This window comes from Macaca thibetana, chromosome 12 (genome assembly GCF_024542745.1).
Source record: "Macaca thibetana thibetana isolate TM-01 chromosome 12, ASM2454274v1, whole genome shotgun sequence".
Taxonomy (NCBI): domain Eukaryota; kingdom Metazoa; phylum Chordata; class Mammalia; order Primates; family Cercopithecidae; genus Macaca; species Macaca thibetana.
This window is the reverse complement of record NC_065589.1, coordinates 94142811-94169693: the sequence shown is the minus strand read 5'-3', so window position 1 is coordinate 94169693 and position 26883 is coordinate 94142811. Positions and strand designations below refer to the sequence as shown.

Here is a 26883-nt window from a genome sequence, read left to right as displayed (position 1 = left end):
CTTCTCCGTATTAAAGTTTCTATTAAGTAAAATCTGAGGGAAATGAGTATTGATTTTATTTTCTGAGTAGGTAGACATTTTTTGTTTCAACTCCTTTTAGAAATGTGTTCTCTAATATAGTATATTTTCCTACAAAATGAAATAGACTGAATGAAAACAGAATTTTGTGTGATTCCTGAAGTAAGCATTCTAAACATTTCCTAGTGCTTGATTATATAATATATGTAAGAAATTTGTTTGCTGTGTACCTTAGGCATTTTTTCAGTTTTTTTGGTTTGTTTTGTTTTTACAAAATCCCTGTTTCTTTATTCCTGTAAATTTTATCTTTTAAAAGTAATTTGATTGTTAGCTCTTTTTGACTAGGTGACTTCCAATTAATTGAGGTATCACTTCTTTATTGTTAAACTAGGCAATGTTTTCTTATATGTTGTTACTTTTTCAAGATACCATTTGGGAGACTATGGTGGTGAAATCCTTAATGAAGTGAAAATCAATAGATCAGAAAAAGAGTTATATGCCACTCCAGCAACTCTTCATAATGGAAATCATCACAAAGTTCAAGAATGTAAAACTAAGGTGAATATTGTCTGGGAAGAAGCATGTATGGTAATGTTGATCAGATAATTATTGATTTCTGCTGTTGTCTTATATGGTTTGAGTAAGGAAAAAGTAATTAACATGACTTTAGTTCTTACCATGAGCCAAGCACTTTGCTAGGAGTATTTATATACATACTGACCAATTAATCCTCATAACAACCCTTAGAGGTAGTTGTTGCGTCTGTGTGATTTCTAGATAATAGCTAGTAGGTGGCAGATTCAAGGTTTCAATTCAGGTCTAATAGTCCGTCACTTTCAATATGCTATCTGCCTCCCTAGAGAATAAAGGTAATTAGAGTCTAGTTATTATCACTAGCCTTAGCAAACCTTGCATTGTAATGGAAGGAATCAAAACCTCAAATTAAAGCTTTCTTCATTGAGACTATTGAAAATTCTTCTTATTGTCATCATCATTTCCAGAGCCAGCATTTATCAATTGTTATCTATCTTGAGTGACTTTGAGAAAGTCCTGTAATTTCTGGGTCACAGTTTCTTCTTAATAAAAGAGCCAGACTCAGTAGTTATTTTAGTCACTTGGACTAGATAACTATATTTATTCGGTCCTCACTTGGTACATTAATTAAAGTATTTAATTGGGAAATATGAAAACTAATAAAGCTTTTAATTTTAAGGAGCATAGATTTAAGTAAGAAACAGGTATTGACTGAAGCTTCTAGACAATAGAGCCTTACTCTGTAGCAAAATTTTTTAAATGACCTAGGGTGTTTGTGGAAAATTCATCTTTTAAAAATGTACACAGTTCTCATTTTTCATGGATTCATTCTTAAAGGTCAAGAAAGAGTGTGGAGCAGGAAGACTCCTTCATTCAGCTCATGTCAATTCAAACACTAAAGTTCTTTCTTATTAATCACAGGCATCTAGCCCACCATCCTGATTCTCTCTAAATCTCACTTGCCTCTATAGCCAAAAAAGTTATCAATGCAAATGTCATTTTGTAAGTTACTTTTAAAAATCCATTTTGTGTTAATCAGTGCTTTTCCTAGGTATGTGATTGTTAAGCATTGCAGTATGAAAATCTTAACCCATAATTACTGACAGAATCAGCCTTTATTAGATATTGATTCTCATTTTAGACTTCCTCTATGAATAAATACTCAGCCTTCCTAAATACTAACTTTAGGAATTTGGTTGCATCCATTGTTGTCCTACTCCATTACACATGGTTAACTATATTTACTTTGTCACGTATTCCACTTTAAAATGTGGGAAGTTTCTGAAAGTTGGGGCTTTGTTTTTGATGTAATAGTTATGCCCATTATATGAAAAATTTTATATCTCACTAAATATAATTTGCCTTTCAAACAATATTTTTATTGTGTGTACTGTTTTTGACCCTAAAGTAGTTAACATCTGGACTAGATGTGGAAAAGTATAAGTTTTGTAGTTTGTACCTTGGTGCTTGGAACAGTCTTTTCCAACTTTTAAAGTGGCAGATCCCTTTTTATTAAAAGGAATGCCAGTATGTTAAAACAGTAACAGAGCTGCTCTGTTGAGGGGAGGTAGGGGCACTACCCCTTCAGTGAGTGTCTTTGCCAGATGGCCTCTCAGGAACCTCCACAGAAGCCTGCGGGACTTCAGAACAGTTACTGTTCGGTTGCTGCAGTAATTATACATTCTAAAAAGTGAGGGTTTTTTTTTCCTAGTTAAGCTTATTTTTCTCAAAAGATTTACATCCATAGAACAGACATTTTAAAAAATTGGATCTAAGTGTAGAAATGACAATAAACTCATGATCCAGTTGAAGAAACTTAAAAATAAAAATAGTGATTAATTTTTATCAGTGCAGCAGATTTAAATAAAAATTGAATTTAAATACCTTTTAAATACTGGATTACATAATAGAGCAATCCAAAAAATTCCTCACATAGTTTAAAGTAGTAGTAATAATGTAAAAAGCAAATTTAAATACCATAATTATTTTTCATCATAAGTTGCAGAAAGTAAAACATGTTTCAATTTATGAACACAGAATAATTTTTGCATATTAAAAATAATAAAATCACCTCCTGGGTAAAAATGTATGTTTTTCAAAGAGCAGTATAGTTTTTCATGATTTCTAAAATGATTTTTATTTCTTCCTTTTGGGGGAAAAATCGTCATGTAAACAGCACCCTCATCATTTGTCTTTGAAAGAAGAGGCTTCTGATGTGGTTCGTCAAAAGAAGAAGTACCCAAAGAAGCCTAAAGCAGAGGCTTTGATAACATCTCAGCAACCCACTCCAGAGACATTGCCTGTGATCAATAAGAGTGACATTAAGCAATATGACTTTCACAGCTCAGATGAAGATGAATTTCCACAGGTGCTTGTTTTAAAACTATTTTAAAGATATTTCCTGCTAGTATTTTATATTGTTATATTTTTAAAGCAATTGCTATCTTAGAGTTTTTATTCTTGCTTTGTTCCCCTAATGTATGTAGCATAAACATTTCCACATTATTTATGTAGCCACTGAAATGGTATTTACTCTGTATTATCTTTCATCAGTTGTATAGAATTTACTCTCTTGTGGAGCACATGGTTTTCAGTTTTTCCATTTATAAAAATGAACTTAGATCTTTTCCCTCTGTATTTAAAATAGATTCTTAGTAATTGAATTACTAGTTACTAACCAAAAATTATCAATATTTTAAGACAGTTAATATATAATTGTAAATATTGAAAATATCAACAATACTTTCCTTTTTACCACACTCCACCAGCATTGTGTTTTATAACTTTTAATGTAAATTTTGCTAATTTGTTAGGTAATGGCTGTTTGATTCTAAAAAAGACTTAAAGGGACTGATTCAGATTTTAACTCTTTGATAAATATTGCAACAGCTTTATAGAAAAATGTGCGCAATTAAAAAATATTTATTTTTATAAGTGCTGTTTTTAAAATAAGACTTTTACTTTACATATTAAAAGATCCGGCCGGGCGCGGTGGCTCACGCCTGTAATCCTAGCACTTTGGTAGGCCAAGGCGGGCAGATCACAAGGTCAGGAGATCGAGACCATCCTGGCTAACACAGTGAAACCCCGTCTCTACTAAAAATACAAAAAATTAGCCAGGCATGGTGGCGGGTGCCTGTAGTCCCAGCTACTCAGGAGGCTGAGGTAGGAGAATGGCGTGCGCCCGGGAGGCAGAGCTTGCAGTGAGCTGAGATCGTGCTACTGTACTCCAATCTGGGCGACAGAGCAAGACTCTGTCTCAAAAAAACAAACAAACAAAAAGAAAGATCCATTTTTTCAAAAAATATTGTGTATCACCTGCTCTAGCAATACCATCTTTTTAAAAATAGCATAGGAAACTTAACAGAAAATACTGTAACAAAGACCTTGAACCTACTGCCAGCTTTATCATATTTTAACTTTTTGACTTGTTTGCTTTAAGGAAACTTTTTTTAAAAAACCAACATTATAGATATGTTTGAAAGCAGGACTGTTTATAAAACTCTTCATTGCTATAACCATTTAAAATCTGGAGTTTGCATAAAATGTGTCCCTTTTGGCTGGATTATACTAGTTTTACTCTTTTTTTTCACTGATTAGTTTTTCTACCCAGATAATATTCTGATAGTCATGAATAGTATCAAATGTGCAAAGATATGCTTAATTTTATTCCTTGAGGAGTGCTTAATGAACCCATATATTACTTTTGTCAGAGGATCATCTAGTTTGACTCAGGCAGAGCTTTGAACAGCCATGGGACATTCATCAGATGACCAGTTTGAAGGAATGAGGGATATAGTGCCTTACAAAAGAGTAATTTTCAAGATAGAAAGTATAGGGAAGGGTTCTAGGCACAACATACTAGAGGGAACTCCTAGCAGTTTAGCATTGCTGGAGCACATAACATAGAAGAGGAAGAGGGGATGAAAGGCTTGATGCCTGCAGTAATACCCAGATGTCAGATAGCCTCTATCTACATTATACATAATGGGAAATTATTTAAAATGTTAAGTAAGAAAATGACATAGTTAGATAACTGTATGTAAAATAGGCTTTTATTGGTGGTACTAATGAGAGCCTAGAAAGTTTTGCTATATATTCCCAGCCCTTTAAGAATGATGCTGCAGCCGGGCGTGGTGGCTCACGCCTGTAATCCCAGCACTTTGGGAGGCCGAGATGGGCGGATCACGAGGTCAGGAGATCGAGACCATCCTGACTAACACGGTGAAACCCCGTATCTACTAAAAATACAAAAATTAGCCGGGCGCGGTGGTGGGCGCCTGTAGTCCCAGCCACACGGGAGGCTGAGGCAGGAGAATGGCGTGAACCCGGGAGGCGGAGCTTGCAGTGAGTGGAGATCGCGCCACTGCACTCCAGCCTGGTAGACAGAGGGAGACTCCGTCTCAAAAAAATAAATAAATAAATTTTAAAAAAAAGAATGATGCTGCAGACTGGGCATTGTGGCTCACGCCTGTAATCCCAGCACTTTGGGAAGCCAAAGCAGGTGGATTGCTTGAGCCCAGGACTTGGAGACCAGCCTGGGCAACATGGTGAAACCCCATCTTTACCAAAAAAACAGAAACAAAAGTACAAAAATTAGCCAGGCGTGGTGACACATGACCGTAGTCCCAGCTACTCTCGGAGGCTGAGACGGGAGATGGATCGCTTGAGCCAGGGAGATGAAGGTTGCAGTGAGCCAAGGTTGCACCATTGTACTCCAGCCTTGGCAACAGAGCAAGACCCTGTTTCAAAAAAAAAAAAAAGAATGATACTGTAGGGTGCTATGACCTATAGAAACTTTTATTGGTGGAATTAGTACATGCAGCCTGAAAGTAGAGCTCAGTCAGCGTAACTAGTCATGTTTCTCGTGCATTAAGGGATCTTCATTTCTGCTGCAAATTCTTGCATTGATTTATATAGTAAGTTCCCATACTCACATGAAAATTGCATTTTGAAACTTTTAGGTTGTTCTGATTGTTTATATTAGGTCTTAGACAATCCTCATTAATTTTATGGTATCCCCATATTACTAAAGAGTAAGTATTTACGTTTACCTATATTTGGGCATCATTCAGTGAGGCAGCTATTCAGACTGTACCTCTTATAAAATGAGGATTTTGTTGCTGACAAGATCATTAAAGTAATCATACTTTTTCTTTGTCTGATAAACCAAGAACAAGGAATAGGGAGCCTTAAGAGAACAAACATTTTAACCAGACTTATGTCACTGAATTGCAGCTGAACAGAACTAAAACCCTGCCTCTTCTTGATCGTGCTTCCGATTTTCCTAACATTAGCTTTGTTTTCCTATGCCTCAGACTTCTTTTGTCCCCTGGAATCTACCCCTAGGGAATGGTAGTTAGGAGGAAGGGGTGATAGATTTTATATACAGAATTTCTGAGACTTTGTGACACTTCCTGTGTATATTTTAGCATAGGTACATTATTTGCAAAGGAACCAAAGTGTAAAATTCACATTTGGGATTTCCTTTCAAATTTCAGGTTTGGGGCTTGGTTCCCCATGAAGAAGAATCAGCCCCAGCTCACTGTTTCTGTGTCTCCCCCATAGGGTTGGTGGAGGTATATTGGAACCTCAAACAAATACCTTTCTCCCCTGGATGACCCTGCTCAGTGGTAGTTACCACAGTTTGGAAATAGTATGGAGAAAACATTTTTCCTCTCAAAATAGGAAGAGAGGGATTTGTGAGGTTCAGAAATTTGCAAGTAAATATGGTTGAGCCAGCGTTTGTCAGAAAAAGAGATGTACTACAAAGTGAGAGTGCGAGACAACTGAAACTTAAGTACCAAAACTTTTTTAAAAATTTTAATCATTATGGGTGGAAATTTATCTAAAACATATTATTTCCCTGTCGTCGGTGTATTTGTGTATTATTTAATCTGTTTTTATGACATTTATAAAGTGTGCTCTGATAGGTCAGTGCTACTGCCCTAGAAGCCCACTCAGTTACCTAGGGATATTTGGCCTGATATGACATGGCCTGGGCAGAGTGCTTTCTAATATGTAACAGATTTCTGAAAGTCTTTATTCTTTTCCTATAGCGTTGTGGGCTTATCTCTTTTATAACCAATCTGCTTACTTTAGCAAGTCTTCTTTTCTCTTCTTATTTTCTACTTCTGATCTGCTAAGTTTAAAAAGTGATTTTTAAAAAGTGAGTGGGGAGATACAAGATTTTCCTTTGAATAAAACCTGACCTTTATGGCCTTTGAGGTTTTTTCGTTGTGGTGATTTTTTGGCTATTTATAAGCTATTTTTATGTCCTAGTTTTTGGCTTTATTACAGAGAGTTAAAGTTATTGGATAAAAACACTTACCTATAGGTGAAGTATAACTGTCATTAAATATTTATAGCCACATACATTATTTATAAAATATAATGGGATGTATAAAAACTATATTAATTCTAAGTCTTAGCACTTCATGTTTAGAAGCAATTAAGCATTGCCAATGCCGTGTATACTTAACCTGAAAGAACTAATCCATTAAAAAGAAGGATTTTTAACCATAGAAAATTTTTGCTAGTCATTTAATGTTTTGGGGGAATTCAGTACCTACGATATGTAATATAGAAGCGATTTACTGTTTGTGATCAGATTTAAATTTTAGAGCATTACAAACATTGATCTATTGACTTTTGATAACTCCTAAATGGAATTCCTCTTTTGTCTAGGTATTGTCCCCAGTATCAGAACCGGAAGAAGAAAATGATCCTGATGGTCCCTGTGCTTTCAGAAGGCGGGCAGGATGCCAGTATTATGCTGTAAGAACTTTTGTGTGTGTGTGTGGTGTTTTTGTGAACTGGAATTAACAGGTAACCCGTATCAAGATGACTTAGTCTTGATCTAAAAATGGGAAATGCATCAATTTTTTTTGTGTAATATCCTTTATGTGAATACTGGTAAAAAATGCTAAAAGGTACTGAGTCCTTTCAAAGGGCATCGGAATCTTCTTCTTGGAAATTGATAATTCCTCACATTTTAGAAATTTAGTTTCATTTTGGGCACTAATTATAGCTTCAGCAGTTGTAAAAATTATTCAGTGTGTCATTACTAGAATTAAGTAAACCCAGAATTTGTAAGTTGGTTCTAGAACGTTTGATGGCTACTAGGTGTTTATTGAAATTTATTGTTATGCAAGCCCATCTTGTGCATACACACCAGTAGGTATCAAACAAAATAATAATTTTTAAACTTCCATAATGGCAGTGTTTTGTCTAATAATTGTATTCATAACTTTTTGACACACCTAGAAGTTGCTTTATGCTATGAAGTCACATTATATCACTCTCCAAGGTTCTCGGATGAGGTATAATGTAGCATTGTGAGGATGGCTTTGACTTTCTTATATGGCTTGTGGAGATCATTTATCTTGCTATGTAATGGTAAACATACACTGACAACTATTTTAGGGTGTGTAACTTTAGGAGAGGTGGAGATTTGTTTACTAATTATGCTGATGAGAGAAGGGAAAATTCTTAATGAAAGGGGACAGACATGGCATGATAAAATGATGAAGGGAATGGGAAGGCAGGGAACAGGCTGTTTCTTTCTTTCTTTCTTTTTATTTATTTATTTATTTATTTATTTATTTTAGAGACAGGGTATTGCTCTGTCACCAAGGCTGAAGTGCAATGATGCAATCATACAGTTCACCGTAACTTCAAACTCCTGGGCTCGAGTAGTCCTCCCACCTCAGCTTCCTGGGATTACAGGCACATACCACCACATGCTGCTAATTTTTGTAATTTTTGTAGAGATAGGGTCTTGCTACATTGCCCAGGCTGGTCTTGAACTCCTGGTCTCTAGTGATCCTCCTGTCTTGGCCTCATAAAGTGCTAGAATTACAGGCATGAGCCACTGCATCCCGCTTGGATATGTGTTTCTTAAAAGTAAAGAGGAAGCTTCAGTTTGACCCTTTAAGAGTTTGAAATGCAATTTTTAGTCCAAAAAATTTTGTTTCTGGTTTCTCAGTAGGAAGCCTACAAATTACAATGTAATTTCACCATCTCTACTTTGTACACATACGTTAAAAGCTGCATTTTTTTTTAAAAGATACATTCCTTTTTAAGTATAATGGACCCTAAGTGAATTTATCTTTAGAAACTAAATTCAGTTTGGGTAATCTTGGTGAGTGAACTTTTGATTCAGTTTTGTAAAATTTAACCTGATTAATAGTCAGTGAAGCCCGATTTTTACAGTTTTATGTCTAGATTTTAATTGTTCTGCTAATGTTGCAGTTACTTCATGTTTATCATGATCTAACCTGTCTTCATTTCAAATTTACTCCATGAGTTTTTTGGGTTTTTTTTCTTTCTTTCTTTGCAGCCTCGTTTGGACCAAGCTAACCATTCATGTGAAAATTCAGAACTGGCAGATTTGGATAAGTTGAGGTATAGGCATTGCCTTACAACACTTACAGTCCCAAGAAGATGTATAGGATTTGCAAGGAGGCGAATTGGCAGAGGTGGAAGGTGAAGTATTTGTTTTCACTTTTGGTATTTGTTTTTTGGTTTTTGGTTTTTGTTTGCTATCTGGAACAGAAGACAAAGAAAAAATGTTCAGCTGTCTTAGTTAATGTTTGGTTTTATTTTGCTTTTCAGGGTCATAATGGACCGAATATCCACAGAACATGACCCAGTCCTAAAACAGATAGACCCTGAAATGCTGAATAGTTTTTCAAGCTCTTCCCAAACTATAGACTTTTCTTCTAATTTCTCTCGGACCAATGCTTCCAGTAAACATTGTGAAAATAGACTGTCCCTTTCTGAAATATTAAGCAATATCAGATCATGTCGACTACAGTGTTTCCAGCCAAGGCTACTAAATTTACAGGACAGTGATAGTGAAGAATGTACCTCAAGAAAACCAGGGCAGACTGTGAACAATAAAAGAGTTTCTGCAGCATCTGTAGCTTTATTGAACACCAGCAAGAATGGCATATCAGGTAAGCTGTTGCTGTGTTAAAAGTATATCCTGCTATTCTTTTTTACTTAATTTTATTGGGAAAGGAATTTTATCTTAACCTACTGCATTTTTTTCCCCAACCTAAGAAACAAAATTGTACTGTTCTGCCTCACATTTTAACCAAATTGTCCTAACTAGTACTGTAAAACCACTGACATCTATTTCGGGTGTATTCCTGGTGTGGTAAATGTAGGCAGAATGCATACAGACTTCCCTACAAAGCACACTGCTTATGAGCTGCCACCAGATAATCACAGCGCAGTACTATCTACTGCTTATGTTAAAGGTAATTTTCATTTTGGTGCGTAATCTTTGATTAAATGTAACCATTACTCCTTGAGAGTACCTTTGAAAACTCTTTCTGGAAAATGATTTTTAGGAGACTCCCTGTGAATAATTTTTTTTTTTTTTTTTTTTTTTTTTTAGATGGAGTCTCGCTGTATCGCCCAGTCTGGAGTGCAGTGGCGTGATCTCAGCTCACTGCAACCTCTGCCTCCTGGGTTCAAGCGATTCTCCTGTCTCAGCCTCCCAAATAGCTGGGACTACAGGAGCATACCACCATGCCCAGCTAATTTTTGTATTTTTAGTAGAGACAGGGTTTCGCCGTGTTGGCCGGGCTGGTCTCGAAATCCTGACCTCAGGTGATCCACCTGCCTCAGCCTCCCAAAGTGCTAGGATTATAGGCATGAGCCATTGTGCCAAGCCCCTATGAATAATAATTTTTGTCCGATAGCTTACCTCTAGTTAGATCAGGAAGTTTTTTCATTTTTAAGAGATGTATTCAAATTAATGTAATATTTTTATGACATGTACATTGTAAATAATGTATAATATCTGGAGAATCTAAGGTACAATTTTGATTTGTTTTCTTCTGTGGTCTGTTTTATCACATGTATGCAAGTATGTATAATTTATAAATATCTTTATAATGTGTACGTTGTATATATGCATTGTATCCCAAGACTAACATAGAGACTTACACTGTTGATACCTTTTTTTTTTTTTTGTATTTCTAAATTACTTCCTGGATGATACATTCTAGGATGTGAAATTATCATATTTAAACTTCCTTACAGTGATCATGAATCACTTTAGCTTGATTGGTCTCAATAATGTTCAGTCTCTTTTAGCTACTGAACTGCCTCTTTTCCAACTTGACTTGTACAGTGATTTGTTTAAAGGTTATAATGAAATATTGGATTTGTTTGAATGATTAGAAATTGGCATATCATTTATCCAAATTAGTTGGTTAATTTTCTCCTAAATGAACTTAAGTAAGGAAAATGGCCTCCCATTATATAAAGTTCATGAGTCTGTGAAGTTGAAAGAGTGCTTGAAGCTGAAATGGATAAATGTGTAATACAATTTGAGGCTGCAGGATTATTAGAAATCTAAAGATAGTAGAAAGTTGACAAGTATTAAATCAGATCTTTTTTCAGCCAGCTCTAAGACAAAGTTCCAGTTTATTTAGCTAAATGGAATTCCTGTACTAAACATTCTCAAAATAATTTTTCTTAAAAAGAGAGGCATATAGAGGCATTTATAATTACATTTGACCGTAGGCTGATTGTTTTCTCTGCTGATGTATACCACATTAAAAAGTGATTTTAATGTCTTCCTTCTCAGCGTGAACATTGTCAGATATTTTCAGCTTTGTACTATACATTCCAGATTAACTCTAGATTTAACTTGACTTTTTTCCAGAAAGTATATATGTGTTGTATATATTGTTTTTTTTGGTTGGTTTTTTTTTTTTTTTTTTTTTTTGAGACAGAGTCTCGCTCTGCCGCCCAGGCTGGAGTGCAGTGGCCAGATCTCAGCTCACTGCAAACTCCGCCTCCCGGGTTCAGGCCATTCTCCTGACTCAGCCTCCCGAGTAGCTGGGACTACAGGCGCCCGCCACCTCGCCCGGCTAGTTTTTTTTGTATTTTTTAGTAGAGATGGGGTTTCACCGTTTTAGCCAGGTCTCGATCTCCTGACCTCGTGATCCGCCCGTCTCGGCCTCCCAAAGTGCTGGGATTACAGGCTTGAGCCACTGCACCCGGCCTGTATATATTGTTATATCATCAATACGACATATGTATTGGTCCAAAATATAAGTTAATACGACTTAAATAGTTCCATTATAATCACCTCTATAATCCTATAACACTACCATACAACATAAAATAAGCATTTAAACTGTTACGTTAGGCGTGCATGTACTTCTCAGGGAATTTAAGTCACAAGTTGGCTATGTTAACATCATAGACAACAAGATTTTTTTGTATTTTTATCTTTACATTACCATTAGAAAAAAAAAATCTTTTTGGTCTGTGTGATTTTTCCTATCTGAAATTTTTTAATACCCTCAACACAGTACCATTTCTTTCCTTAAAAAATTTTAAGACTTAAGCAACAACTAAGGTACATTAGAATTCAGTGTTTTGAAATCATATCTGTCTTATTTAGTAATTTATTCCTAGAGTAAAAGATTTTGTTTGAACTCATTCTTCTTGACTGTGACTCCTCTAGTCACTGGGACCACAAGGTTTTTTGTTTTCAACAGATGTATTTTGTTTTAAAATAATAGGCATGGCAATACAAATACATAATGAAAAAAGTTTTTAACAGCATTTAAAAAAATAATTGAAAACTTATAATTTAATGATTTGTATCAGTTATATTCATTATATAGATTTCTTAGTTCTGGTTAGATAATAATTTTAAGTGAATTCAGTTACAATTCCATGAATACGGATAGGAATTTCCTCATCCACCTAAATGGAAGGATGAGGGAGTTTTAGAAAACTATATTTTTACTTTTGATGGATGTATCCTCATGTATTTAAGGATACAGCAAAAGAATGGGATCCTCATGTGTTTGGTTTTTTTAATCTATGTGTCTTGAACACTTTTTCCTTCTGCTTGTTCTTAGTGGGCTTGGTCGTGAGAGCACAGTTGTTTTTAAGAGTAACAAGACAAAAAATAAGGGACCAAGACTAACACTGGATTGTACTTTTCCCTGGCGGAGAGTAACACTGAACTAAACAGATTATTAGTACTAAATTGTCCATTTCACAGCTGGGAAATCCCAGCAAATGAGTTTAATCAGAAATAGAAACATAATGCACTTTATTTATATCACAAGTTCCTTAGTTCTTAAACAAAAATTAAAAAGAGGGCTGCATCTTATGTGGAATTAAGGGCTAGTGGCAAATAATTTTCTCTTAAATGTTGTTAATAGCCCTGATTAATGTTTTCCAAGTCATAGCCCATGTGTCCAAAATATATTCTAGGCCAGGCACAGTGAATCATGCCTGTAATCCCAGCACTTTGGGAGGCTGAGGCAGGTGGATCACTTGAGGCCAGGAGTTCAAGACCAGGCTGGGCAACGTGGCAAAACCCAGTTTCTACTAAAAATACAAAAGTTAGGTGGGTGTGGTGGCACGTGCCTCTAGTCCCAGCTGAGGGGGGAAGATCTCTTGAACCCAGGAAGTAGAGGCTGCAGTGAGCCAAGATCTTGCCATTGCACTCCAGCCTGGGTGACAAAGTAAGACCCTGACTCAAAAAAAAAAATAAATATATATATATATTTGCATATATATATGCAAAAATTGCATATATATTTGCATATATATATATGCAAAAATTGCATATATATGTGTGTGTGTTATCTTTTATATACTTAAAGGAAAATTGAAAACTGTATCCTAGGTATTAGAACCAAAACTAAAGACTTCATTTGAAAGCAGAGATGTGTTTCATTAACCTTTAAGTAAAATAAAGGTATATCCTCTTAATTGAAAAACACTTCTCAAAGAAAAAAAGCAGGATAAAGAATAGATTGATTGTGGTGAACATGACAATTGAATAACCAAGAGAAATTAATTTCATACATCATTTAGTGTCTCTTATATGGGAAACACTGGGTTAAGTGTTTAAAAGTTGCAGTTTTACAAGACAATCCTTACCTTCAAGGAACTTAATTAATAGCACATGCAAATTGTAATATGTACATGAAGAATGTAATTTCTTCACATAAACAGGGGATAATCCTTTGAAACTACAGTATTATTCTTTGAGATGATGTTCTTAAATCCAGAACTCAAGAAAATACATTTTGTATCTAAAAGTGCTTTGCTTTTTCAGATTTGAAAGGACAGATTAATTTACATTTAGTTTTAGTTTTCACTAATGCATGGTTGCAAATTAACATGATACTTTTTTCTTATCTTACCTGTCATAATATACAGAATAGATACCAGCAGCCTTTTTGACAACTTTAAATATCTTAATATTACCAATTTCTAAAATCATTGTTTGTAAAGTTTTCCAAGAGAAATTCCTGATTTTTAATTTCTTCAGTTTCTCTTCCCATTCATTCTTAAATCGTCATAAATGTGTGCAAGTATGATAGTTTTAGGATTGGTATAATGTGATTTAGCATCTAGCTAAGGATTAGGGTTGCTTCCAGAGGTGAGAAATGGATTCAGACCTAAGGGATTAAAATATTTTAGTTAAACTATAAAAGGAAATAACGAAGTTTCAATTGTAAATATTTGGCTTGGGTTTCAGAAGTTTAAATGGATTTTTAGTCTTTTTTCATTATCCTCACATCTATTTGTTCTCCATTCCCCAACGCCCCTCACCTTTCCACTCCCCACCCACAAAGACTCAGTTTATTGGTTAGTTTGCCTTTCACTGTAAGAGTTACATTTGTAAGATGTATACAGTCCTGGAAAGGTAATGTCAACCCTCCTGGATATGTTTGTCAGCAGAGTAGCTCCAGTGGTTTATATGAACTTTCATTTGACTTCCCACTCTAACCCAGAAGATTTGATGTAAGATCCCTCTCTCTACCCTTTAATCCTGCCCCAGATCTGTCCTTTAAAACAAAAATTGCATATAGTCAGAATATCTTTGATAAAGCATATACCAAAACTCTTGTAATACTGGATATAGTGACTCACCTCTGTAATCTCAGCGCTTTGTGAGGACAAAGTGGGAGGATGGCTTGAGGCCAGGAGTTTGAGACCAGCCTGGGCAACATAGCAAGACCCTGTCTCCCCCCTTTTTTTTTTTTTTTTTTGAGACGAGTGTTGTTCTCTCGCCCACACTGGAGTGCAATGGCATGATTCTGGCTCACTGCAATCTTCGCCTCCCAGGCAAAGCAGTTTTCGTGCATCAGCCTCCCAAGTAGCTGGAATTATAGGCACGAGCCACCACGCCGAGCTAATTTTTTTATTTTTAGCAGAGATGGGGTTTCACCATGTTGCCCAGGCTAGTCTTGAACTCCTGACCTCAGGTGATCCACCCGCCTCGGCCTCCCAAAGTGCTGGGATTACAGACGTGAGCCACTGCACCCAGGCAAAGACCCTGTCTCTTAAAAAAGAAAAAAAGAAAACTTGTAACAAAGACTGACCTGGTAGATGAAAAAATACTAGATAATGTATTCTTTTTGACTTTTAAATAATCTTTACTACCAAATTAGGTATTCTTCATTAAGCCGTGAAAATTTAGTCGAGGCTAGTATTTGAAAAATTCATGGCTTCCCAAGAATCCATCTTAGGCCAGTTTAAGAAACACTGCATTAAAAGTTAAGAGATGATGAAAAAACAAAGGCACAAGCACAAAAATCCTGTGTTCCTACTCTGTTGTGGGATGATCATCCAGAAGATCCAGAGTGTATTTCTGTTTAGATTGTTCTTTTCATTTGTCAACAAAAATAATACAGAGTTAACAAAGATTTCCCATATACTCAAGAATACCTCTGGGCACAAGCTTAAGAAGCAGGGACCTAAAGCTTTATAATCATTGTGTTAGTGTAAAATCTGTGGAGGTACACAGAGTATGTTTTTAGTTGATCACTAAGAAGTCACCTTAGGCAGAGCACCATACAGGAAGGAACTCATTTCATGAGGGATGGCTGGGACCTTTGAAAACAAAGTCTGCTTTCCAAGGATGGTGACAGATACCTAAGAAAAGGCATATGGATTTATCTGAGGAATAAAAGTAGACTGGTAATTACAAGATAGGTAATGAATCAGATTTGTAGAAGATAGCCAGAAAGGTGAGGGGCTTTCGTGAAAAACAGACTGTTCTGTATACAATATATCTAGAAATACAAGTATGTTACTAATGTCCTGAATTACATATTTGGGTATATAAAAGGGAAAATCATATAACAAGTATGCCGAATGTGTTATATAGAATGTGTTACCCAGGAAGTTTTGCAAAACATTTTACTTAGGGAAAGGAATACTTCTCATCTATCTGGAGTATTGAAATACTCCTGCCTTCACAAAACAATCAGATTTATGGTTACTTTTAAATTGATAAGATTTGTGGGCATGTGATGGGATAGATTTATGACCAGCATGAATTTCACTTTTAAGCTAGCAACTTAAGATCAGCTAGTGAAAAAACCGGGCTTGGCCCTAAGCAAGAGAAGCAGAGAATCTCCATTTCCCTTTTGTACATTCCCACTTGCCCTTGGTGCCACCATCACCTCACCCAAAGCTGGGTCCCTGGTCCCTGTCTTGTATCTTATTCTGAAACAGATTTGTTCACTCTATAACTATTACTTATTTCTGATGTACTTTAATGTGTGCCTCTTGGTAATCCAGAGCAATGTAAGAAATATCTTCTGGATGTATATCAGTAACTTATGAAAGAAAAAATAATTAGTAGAGAAAGTGCTTTCAGTCAAATTTCTCCTGCCCCCCCCCCCCCCCCCCACCTACCAGTAAGTAAACCCTGAGAACCCTGAGAATTGCAATTCAATATTGTGTCCATGCTATTAAAACTGTGCATTTCATACCACTTTTCCTCCACCCCAAAATAATAAAGGAGTTAGAAAGGATATTTTGTATATGTTCCAATTTTGTGTCATTGATTACTCTTGGCGATTTTTGTCTAAAGTTTTGAAGTAATAATAAATAGTGCTCTAGAAAATTCTGAATGAGGAAGATCAGCTTGTTGCAAGCACAGAATACCTTGCTTAATAATAAAGAGCTAGATGCCAAGAATGGATATAACATACTGAGATTCAGGTGAGGGGGAAAAGAAAAAAGTGAATGTAATTTTTTAAAGCATATACATATAGAATTAAATTAAATTTGTGTCAGTGATTCTCAACCAGAAATGGGATCAGAAATGAGAATTTTAGTATCAAAGTCCACCTAGGTTTAAAAAGGTTAAGAAACACTGACCATTAGTCTGAATAATTTGGATTGCGACTAGGTTGGGATTTTCTGAGTTTCCTATGAGGAGAAAAGAATAAGGTTCCTGAGCAAATTAATGGTCTCAAGAAGACAGGACAGTAAATGCGGACACCCAAAAAAAACAGCTAGTTTTATCTGTTTCCCTTTTTAATATGTACACAAATGATCATGTGTTCATAAAAACAGGTAGAACACAGCTAGTTGGCAATATTTTATCTATGATTTACCAACCCAAAAAATATTTTTGTTGTTGTTAAAAAGTAGCAATTTGGGCTGGTCACAGTGGCTCATGCCTGTAATTCCAGCACTTTGGGAGACTGAGGCAGGCAGATCACTTGCGGCCATGAATTGGAGGCCAGCCTGGGCAACATAATGAGACCCTGGGTATACAAAAAATTTAAAAAATTAGCCAGATGTGATGCCATGCACCTGTAGTTCCAACTACTCACTACTCAGGAGGCTGAGGCGGGAGGATCACTTGAACCCAGGAGTTCAAGGCTGCAGTGAGCTATGATTGTACCACTGCACTCCAGCCTGGGCAATAGAGCAAGACTCTGCCTCCAAAAAACAGGAATTTGTTCTTTCTACTAATTTAGATATATACTTTATTCTGAATTAGTAAGATTTTATCAGCTGACTTAAACGATTATAGAAAGAAGAAAAAATTCTCATTCTTGCTTCTTTCTCAATTTTGAAATAGCCACTGAAAGTATATATTCTTATTTGGCTTATTCCTCACTTAATATTAATCATTGTGCCTCTCACCTTTTCACCAGAGCGTAAAGCTCAACTCTGGACACACTTGACACTGGACTTAAGGACTGTTGTAATAATACCAGATTCCAAGTCCATTTCTTTTGAATTGGTGAACTGTACACGTAGGACTTAAACAGATTTATTTGGGTTTAATTTAAGATTTTTCTTTCTGTCTTTGTATCTAATAAACTATTTTTCATCTCTTTCCCCAAGGTTTTCAAACAGCTGGAAATTCATGAATACTTCACATTTTCATTTGAGGTTGAAGATTATAAATTTAGAATTTAAAAAAATTTTTTTCATTTAAAAATAGAACACTTGCAGTGAATTTAACATGTGCAAAGAAAGACATTTGATTTTGTTGGTAATTCAGTAAGATAACTAATCTGTACTTCAAAAATACAGGTAATTTAAAAATTTTAGAGTGAGCACTGTAATAGCCCCAAGGTTTTGAATCTTTTAAAAATAACATTGCTATCTAAGAACTGTTTTCCCCTTCTAGTCCAAGACAAATTTTAATGATAATATTGTGGAATAGAAATGAGAGTATATCCAAAGCTTTGTTCATTTCTGGGGCATAACTCCTTTTTCATAGAAAATAGACTGTACTAGGCATAACTTGTTATATGTCTAATTTACCATAAATATTTTTTTAAATTATTTATGCGTGATCCTACTCAACAGAAAACTTGGGAGAGTTAAGTAAGCTAGATTGAGGCTATAGTTGCCAGTCTAAACTCCTTTAGGTCATATTGATTAGATCACTCAATTACATGTAAAGGTTGATTCATTAATTGGTATTTCTTATGTCTGTCTTTTCTTTCCAACTACATTCCAGGACTTTGTAACAGAGATCCTCTTCTTATTTTCCCCTGTATTCACTGTAACTCTTAGTGCAGCATTCTGCATTATAGTAGATAGTAAATATTTGTTGATTGAAATAATTGGGAGAAAGGAAAGTGAGCAGTTAAAAAATAGAGCAAAATTACTCTAAAGTACATTTCTTCTCATGTCATTTAATTTTTCTTGACTCTAATATTGTACTGACTTCCATGGAAATGTCTTTGTGTTCTCTAAATCAATTTATCAATCATCTGCTGAAATATCAACGAATGAAATTTTGTTTACATTTCTTTGAGAAAAATGTTTCTGTAACTTAGCTGATTTTTTCAAAAAACGCAGCTGGTTGGCAATATTTTATCTATGATCTACCAACCCAAAAGTATTTTTGTTGTTGTTAAAAACAACAAAATATTTTGTTTTCATTTGAAACACACTTTTAACATAGTTGGTCACAATAGAATTTATTACATCTGAGGATACATATTATCTTCAGTTTTCTGAATACTTGTCTGATTTCTAGCCCATATTTTTATAGATGGATTTACTTTAGACATTGAATCTGTTGTCTTAAATTATAGTTTATGGTTATGTTAGATGAATGTTGCTCTCTACTTTGATTTGTAATCAGAGAATAAAATATTTTCACTTCAATATTATATAAAACCAGCAGTAAAAATCATTGACAGTCTTGCAGATGGTCCTACTTTCTTATTAAGGCTGTAACTTAGTGATTATTTTATTACTATTAACATGAATAAATCAAAGTTTTTCTCATTACTTGCTCGTCATAATGTAGAGAATTAAGAGTGGTCTCAAAGATGTTAAGTCTGAATAAATGGTAAAATATTCATGTTAGAACTATATTATTCAACAAAAACTACATTTAGGCACTTTTCTTAGCATGTGATGGAGATCACAGATACAAGCATACACCACACTTGATGAAAGATTTGCCATTTTCATTAGATTATTTTCTGATAATCCATATTGTAGTTTGTTATTGCTTTCATCTTAATTGTGGAGTAAATTTATATTCTGCTTATGTTATTAAAAATCTTTTAAAACGTACTCATTTCCAAAATTCATGTTGTTTACCAGTAACAGGGGGTATCACGGAAGAGCAGTTTCAGACACATCAGCAGCAGTTAGTTCAGATGCAAAGGCAGCAACTTGCCCAGCTTCAGCAGAAACAGCAATCTCAGCATTCCTCGCAACAGACACATCCAAAAGCACAGGTAAACTGCTCTTTTTGTCATAGTTATGTCTGTTTCTTTCATCAGTATGTAGTTTTATTCCATTTTAGTCAAGTCAGATACCAAGAAGATAATCTTGGTTTTGCCACTCTTGATTTGGGGGCTCTAACCTGAATTTCTTTTCAGTTAATGTACGTAATTTTAAGTGACTAGCTTATAAACTAGTCTCTTAATACTTTGAGAAGAGTTCTGGAGCCAGATACGGTATTTTAAATTTTTTGAAGGGTTGTTAAGAATTTATAGAAGTAATTATATATGCAGTTGTAAGAATCATTTTCCACCTCTACTCCCCCAAAGAAGATTTTTTTGAAAGATATAACTTTCCTAACCACTTCCTAAACTATGTGTTTAAGTGCCATGTGGATGTGCTTCATAAGCTGGGCAGTAATTCAGTTGAATTGTGCAATATATTAACAGCATAATGCCTTGCCATTGTGAATCACATTTTCCTGTTGAAGACAATTGCAGCCAGGCACGGTGGCTCACGCCTGTAATCCCAGCACTTTGGGCAGCTGAGGCAGGCAGATCACTTGAGGTCGGAAGTTCGAGATCAGCCTGGCCAACATGGCAAAACCCTGTCTCTACTAAAAATACAAAAATTAACTGGGCATGGTGGTACATACCTGTAAGCCCAGCTACTTGGGAGACTGGAGCATGAGAATCACTTGAACTCTGAAGGGGAAGTTTCAGTGAGCTAAATCGCGCCACTGCACTCCAGCCTGGGTGATGGAGTCAGACTGTGTCTCAAAAAAATTAATAAATAAATAAATAAAAGTTTTTAAAAATGAAGAAGAAAATTGCCACTAAGGGAAGTTGTTTGTAGACACCACTAAATAAAGATGCTAGAGATAAGAATAAAAATACTTCATAAAACCATAATTGCCAGAAGGAACCAGCCTTGCCAACACCTTGATTTTAACCCCATAAGCTTCATTGTGGACTTCTGGCCTACAGAACTATATGATGATAAATTTCTATTTTAAGCCACTAAAAACAAAACTAAGAAATCTTATTTCAAATTTGAACCACCTGAAAAACATAAACCTTGCATTTTAGGTCTTAAATTTTATTGCTCTATAATTCTAAAACCACTTCTAAAGTAGTAACTGAGATTTACTCAATCTTGGTTATATTTTGTGAGCTCGCAGGCTAGAATCTGCCCGTTGTGGTTCAGCCCATTCTCAAAGGGTCAGTACACTGACTTTAAAGATCCTGACTCCAGTAACATGAGTATCTCAGTGACTTTGGAACCCAACACTCCTGTGACATCCAGGTGTATCTGGGACTTGCTCAAGGACTAGGGCTGTAGGACTTAGTAACCAGTTTTATACAGAATGAAGGAGGAATGGCTATTTAAACTTTTCTGAGTCTCTTGGTTAACCAGCCTAAAGTAGTTTCAGCCTGCTTCAGGGTTAGGCCAAGATAGGTTTTCACGTTGTGACAAAAATATCTATTAATTATATCTTTGATTTCATTTTATCCAAGTATCTAGTTTGTCAAGCATTTTTAAAAGCATTCATTAATATTTACTGGAAAAATTAATAGAACATTAAAGCCTTGGGTTATTTAATCTCTAGTTCTTTCTCAGAAATAAATTCCCAGTTTTTGTTCACTTCCCTGCTTCATTTACCAAAAATCGTCTATGGAATCCTAGATCTCTTAATCTAAACACTTATAATTGTTCAAGGTTAGAAAGGCAACAGCCTCTTGGGTTTGCCCCATCCCTTAATATGTTCATAAAATTACATCTAAAAATTAGAGAATTTAACTTTGTTCATTCTATAGGGCTCAAGCACCTCTGACTGTATGTCTAAAACACTTGACTCAGCAAGCGCCCACTTTGCTGCATCTGCAGTGGTCAGTGCACCTGTTCCAAGTCGCAGTGAGGTAGCCAAGGAACAGAACACTGGCCACAACAACATAAACGGTGTTGTCCAGCCTTCAGGTACAGCTGGGGTTTCACATGGTACCTACTTTCTTGAAGTTGTAACTCAGTAATTGGGAGTATGGTTTTTGTTTTTTTATCCAAGGAGAAAATGTGTATAAGAAGTCAATCAGGACTCTTTAGGATTTCTTTGGAAAGATAGGGAGAAATAGCTAGATGTTTCTAGAATTCACATAGAATCTACTCCTTGTTTTCTCCCTCATCCATTGAATACATAACCTGTGTAACACTCTACCCTTCCTGGTTTCATTCACATACTGTCAGTTGCCTCACATCTTAGGAAATCTGTTGAGCTAACCATCCCCATTGAATCATCCATGCATTGATAAAAAGGTGAAATATAACCCAGGACAGTAATAAACTGGAAATCAGGTTTGCCCTCCCACTCTTACATACCACTCATAGGCATACTTCCTCTGGCTCCGCCTCTTTAGATAGAGTATTGCCATGAAACCCTGTCTGCTTCTTAGTACCTTGAGTCCGCAAAAACTTGCTATTCCTATCATCCTTCAGCTACCTCTCAGACCCTAGGATTTTCCAGTTGCTTTTATATATACTCATGAGCCTGATTGTCCATTTTTACTAATATTCATGGATGTGTGCATTCTTAGGGAAACCCAACTGTCATTTCCATCTGTCCTGTTATACTTAACTCCACAGTTGCCAGATATAGGCGGCAGGATACTTTGCAAAGCTCTTTTTTGTAGACCAGTAGAAAGAGGATGTTTTGGGGGTTGTAGCAGATTAGTACATTCTACTTAGTGATCAGAAGCTCCCTTTGGAGAGATCGGTGTGTGAAAAGTTAACTTGGCATTCAATTCAAATACAAATATTTGTATTTATTTTTATTAAACTTCTAAAAATAGTTTTATTGATGTCTCATGATACTAATTGAATGACTTTTTTCTTTTTCAGGAACCTCTAAAACATTATACTCCACCAATATGGCTTTATCATCTAGCCCAGGGATTTCAGCTGTACAACTTGTAAGGACAGTTGGCCACACCACTACAAACCACTTAATCCCAGCATTGTGCACAAGCAGTCCTCAGACACTTCCCATGAACAATTCCTGCCTGACAAATGCAGTGCACCTCAATAATGTCAGTGTTGTTTCTCCAGTCAATGTGCATATCAATACACGGACTTCAGCACCATCGCCAACAGCCTTAAAACTTGCCACAGTTGCTGCCAGTATGGACAGAGTGCCAAAGGTTACTCCCAGCAGTGCCATCAGCAGCATAGCAAGGTGTGTGTGTGTGTTTCAGTGATGAGAACCCTTTGTGCTGGCTGTCCTGTGGGAAGAAAAAGACTTTTTTTTACACTGCTCAAGCAATAGGTGTTTATTGACAGACTTGATTTTCAGTAGATACTGAAGATCTGTATAAAATTCTGTGACTTAGTTATTTGTTTAAGGTGCCTAGTAGGATGCTTAAATGCCAACCTAGTAGGATTATTAGAGAAAGGGAAAGTAGTAGTAGAGAGAGAGAAAGGAAAAGAAAGAAAAGGACATCAAATTGTTAAACACATCACAGTCTATGTTAGAAGCTTCAGTTACTTTTCCCCCCTCCCCCCCACCCCACCCCCAAGATGGAGTTTCGCTCTCTTGCCCAGGCTGGAGTGCAGTGGCGCAGTCTCGGCTCACAGCAAGCTCCGCCTACCGGGTTCAAGCGATTCTCCTGCCTCAGTCTCCCAAGTAGCTGGGACTACAGGCACTTGCCACCACACCTGGCTAATTTTTGTATTTTTAGTAGAGATGGGGTTTCCCTATGTTGGCCAGGATGGTCTCGATCTCCTGACGTGTTGATCCACCCGCCTCAGCCTTCCAAAGTGCTGGGATTACAGGCGTGAAGTTACTCTTGTCTGGTGTTTTATAGTTTAGGCAGTCTGGAAGATGAGAGTTGTTATGATTAACTCCATGCCAGAGTTTAGGTTTCACATCCAAATTTGTGTTTTCTTTAGCATCATACACAAAGGGAAAGTAAATTACTTTATGTATATTAAAAATGAGAATATTCTAGGATTAATGTACATCTATAATATATTTTAGAATGTTTTTATATTTCTGTCTGTGACACTAATACAAGGAGAACAGTGAATCAGAAAAAAATTGATTTGCATAGGTTAATACATGATCTTAAGCCTATAGAATTAAACTCTAGTGGAAAATAATTTCCGTAATACTGTGCTCCTAATGATTATTCTTTTTGAGTGTCATATGCTTCATCTCTCAGAAAAAAAAAGGAAAACTTGGTTTGTCCTGTGATACATATTTCATAAGTAATTTCTCATTGGCTTCTACTGAAATGTTATGTTAAATTATTATCTTTCCTAAGTAAATAGCTATAATAAGGTTGGGCGCAGTGGCTCAAGCCTGTAATCCCAGCACTTTGGGAGGCCGAGACGGGTGGATCACGAGGTCAGGAGATCGACACCATCCTGGCTAATACAGTGAAACCCCGTCTCTACTAAAAAAATACAAAAAAACTAGCTGGGCGAGGTGGCGGGCGCCTGTAGTCCCAGCTACTCGGGAGGCTGAGGCAGGAGAATGGCGTAAACCCGGGAGGCGGAGCTTGCAGTGAGCTGAGATCCGGCCACTGCACTCAAGCGGGCGACAGAGTGACACTCCGTCTCAAAAAAAAAAAAAAAAGCTATAATAAAAAAAATTAGGAATTATTGGAATTTCTGAGCTGAAGAATAATTTTTCTCATTCCTTTCTAGAAATCGTAAAAATGGGAATTGTTCTTGTGAAGTCATGTTTAGTTGTAGTTACATAACAATGTTTTTGTAAATACTAAGTGGTAGCATCAGTGTTCTAGAGAGTATTAATGTTTATTTTATTCTTTGCTTTATCATAGAGAGAACCACGAACCAGAAAGATTGGGCTTAAATGGAATAGCAGAGACAACAGTAGCTATGGAAGTGACATAACCTAAACCATGTGGCTCTGACCTGTGCTGACGGTGTGCAGTCATTCATATTCCAGCTGAATGCAAAAGGCACCACTCTGTGGATCACAGAGTGTAACAATGGACCTAAATGGACTATAGTATATTGGATGTTAAATCCATATATGATGTATATTTTGTAAAATTGGGAAAATCACTACCTTGTAAAATAGTTTTATTTGTATCATCAATATTATTTCTGTTACTTGAATAGTAGATATTCATCATCATGCTTTTGCACTTGAATTTGCAACTGAATGGATTTTAAAAAATAATTCTTTAATGGGATCATGAGCATGAAATGGGATCCTGCATCACTTGTTTTAACTATTTATTTTGCCATGTTTACATTTTGTATCTTGTAAAAATAAATCCAACTTTGTGTCTAAAAAGTTAAAGATTCATAGCTAGGAAATGAAATTCTTGTAATTTTTTTCTAAAGGAACTGTAAAGTTTTCACTTGGTTCATTTTGTTTCACAATTTGACTAGATGGACTTTTTGGTAAATACTTTAGTGGCATTTCACTGTCAAATATGAAGTTCAAGGCAAAATAGTATTTTCTATTACTGTGCAGGGGAAAGGGATGGATCGATACATGCAAATTTAATGTAGTAACTCACTTTTCCATGTATTTTGAATGTATATTTCTATTTATAATACCAATTTATAAAAAATAATTACACAAAAAATGGAATAGGAAAAATTATGCGTCTAGCACATTTAAACTGTGCAGATATGAAAATTTTTCGAGGATTACATTTTATCTGAAGGCTGCATATTTTAACTGGCTTTAAAACTGTAACACACCACATAAAAGATACTTTACCAGGTATGTATTGCATTATATCATTGCAATAATTATTGGAAGTCTAGATATCGAGCCATCCCAGGTGTTGGGAGGGGGGAGGGTTGTGGCAAGATTGTCTTTTCAATTTTGGAGAGTTTTCCTGTGGCTACAAGGCAAGTAACGGGTTGGAAAAAGTCTGACTGTAAGCGTTGGACACCTTCATAGTGTAGTGTTTTAGTGACTTTTTTTATACGGTTCTTGTAAATTAGATACGTGTAGTGGTGTTTCAGAATGTTTGTTTATGCACTAGTTCAGACAACTTTCCCTGTTACTTGTTCTTGATAAGTGAAAACTGCAGGGAAATAAAAAATACATATCAAAACATGGACATGCTGCATATGTGTTTATTTCACAATGTGCACACAGTATAAGTGAAAATTTAAGGGAGATGATAGCACTTAACAGCACTTTTCATGTTCACATGCTTTCCAAGCATTAATGAAAAGAACTATAGGAAGCTCATCTGTGGGCTCTATTGGGTTTCCGATAATCCAATATAAACTACCTTTGATATGAAAGTTCGTAAGATATTTTACAGAATGTAAGTAATTTGCAGTATCGCAGTCATTGAAATGTCATAAGTGAGCCTCATTTTATAAATAAAAGTTTAGAGTAGAATTATATTGCAAGGGGGTTTTGTCAAGTAAGTACTGGGAAATGTAAATATTTTTAATGAATACAATTAAAACCATTTCAAACTTACATAATTTTATACTTTACATTTTTTATATCTGCAGTCCTGAAAGTTGTAAATTGATATGTCAGTTGAATTAATGGGCCAAGATTTCTGGTGAAAGTGGTTTTTATTCAGGTCCTAAATGTGTAAAGCAATTTATGGTCAAAACCATAGAAAAAATATTAATTTTGTCTTGGTTGTGGCCTGATAGGATCCATGCTCGTTTCTGCCATACTACCTCTGGAGTTACTCATTGCTGATTATATAAAGGAAATAATTTTGGTTTGATATGTATTATGACTGTGTTCATTCTGCTTATAGTTGGATGTATCTCCTTGCTATTAAGAACTTAAAACAACTTTAGTGCCAATTGCAGAGAAAGCTTTTTTCCCCATTTTACTGAAGTAAAGCATGAAGTGAATTTGCCTTATGTGATATATATGTTATAAATAAGTAAAACAAAAGAACTATCCATTTGTACGGTTTCTGGAGGTGGTGGCAAATCCAGAACTTATAAGACTGATGACCAATTGATTTGTTCCTTTTGAAGTAAAATAGAAACATAAGCCTTCCTTATTTTGTTGGTTGTAACTGTTTCATGGATGGCATTTCAGTTACGTACATATACATTTTCCATTGTTTTTCAAAAACTCAAGTGACAAATATTTGTTTTCACTTTATTAAACTGAAGAATAGTCTATTTCTGCACTGGACAGCACTGCTTTCTTAGGAAATTAGTGTCCTCGGAGTCCAGTAAGCTTTCAGAATCCTTGGAGAATGTGTTTCTTTGGAATGGGTGGAGGTGGGTAAGTTTTTAAAAAATAACAAAACAGGTAACTCTCACATGGTAGGATATTCTTAATTCAGCATAGATAAG

General features: G+C 35.7%; 1 protein-coding gene across 2 annotated transcripts in view; it reads left to right on the top strand.

The window, feature by feature from the left end:
* EPC2 (enhancer of polycomb homolog 2) overlaps positions 1 to 26432 on the top strand; it is a 143340-nt gene extending 116908 nt beyond the window's left edge. Inside the window, exons 6-14 of one of the 2 annotated variants that reach the window (XM_050752193.1) lie at positions 444 to 576; positions 2729 to 2920; positions 7240 to 7329; positions 8894 to 9039; positions 9169 to 9512; positions 19435 to 19571; positions 21375 to 21534; positions 22450 to 22783; positions 24393 to 26432. In XM_050752193.1, coding sequence (XP_050608150.1) covers positions 444 to 576; positions 2729 to 2920; positions 7240 to 7329; positions 8894 to 9039; positions 9169 to 9512; positions 19435 to 19571; positions 21375 to 21534; positions 22450 to 22783; positions 24393 to 24465 — 1609 coding nt within the window. In that variant the 3' untranslated portion in view covers positions 24466 to 26432. The remainder of the gene's footprint in view (positions 1 to 443; positions 577 to 2728; positions 2921 to 7239; positions 7330 to 8893; positions 9040 to 9168; positions 9513 to 19434; positions 19572 to 21374; positions 21535 to 22449; positions 22784 to 24392) is intronic. The other variant, XM_050752194.1, reaches the window with a different exon arrangement.
* Positions 26433 to 26883: the final 451 nt, after the last annotated feature.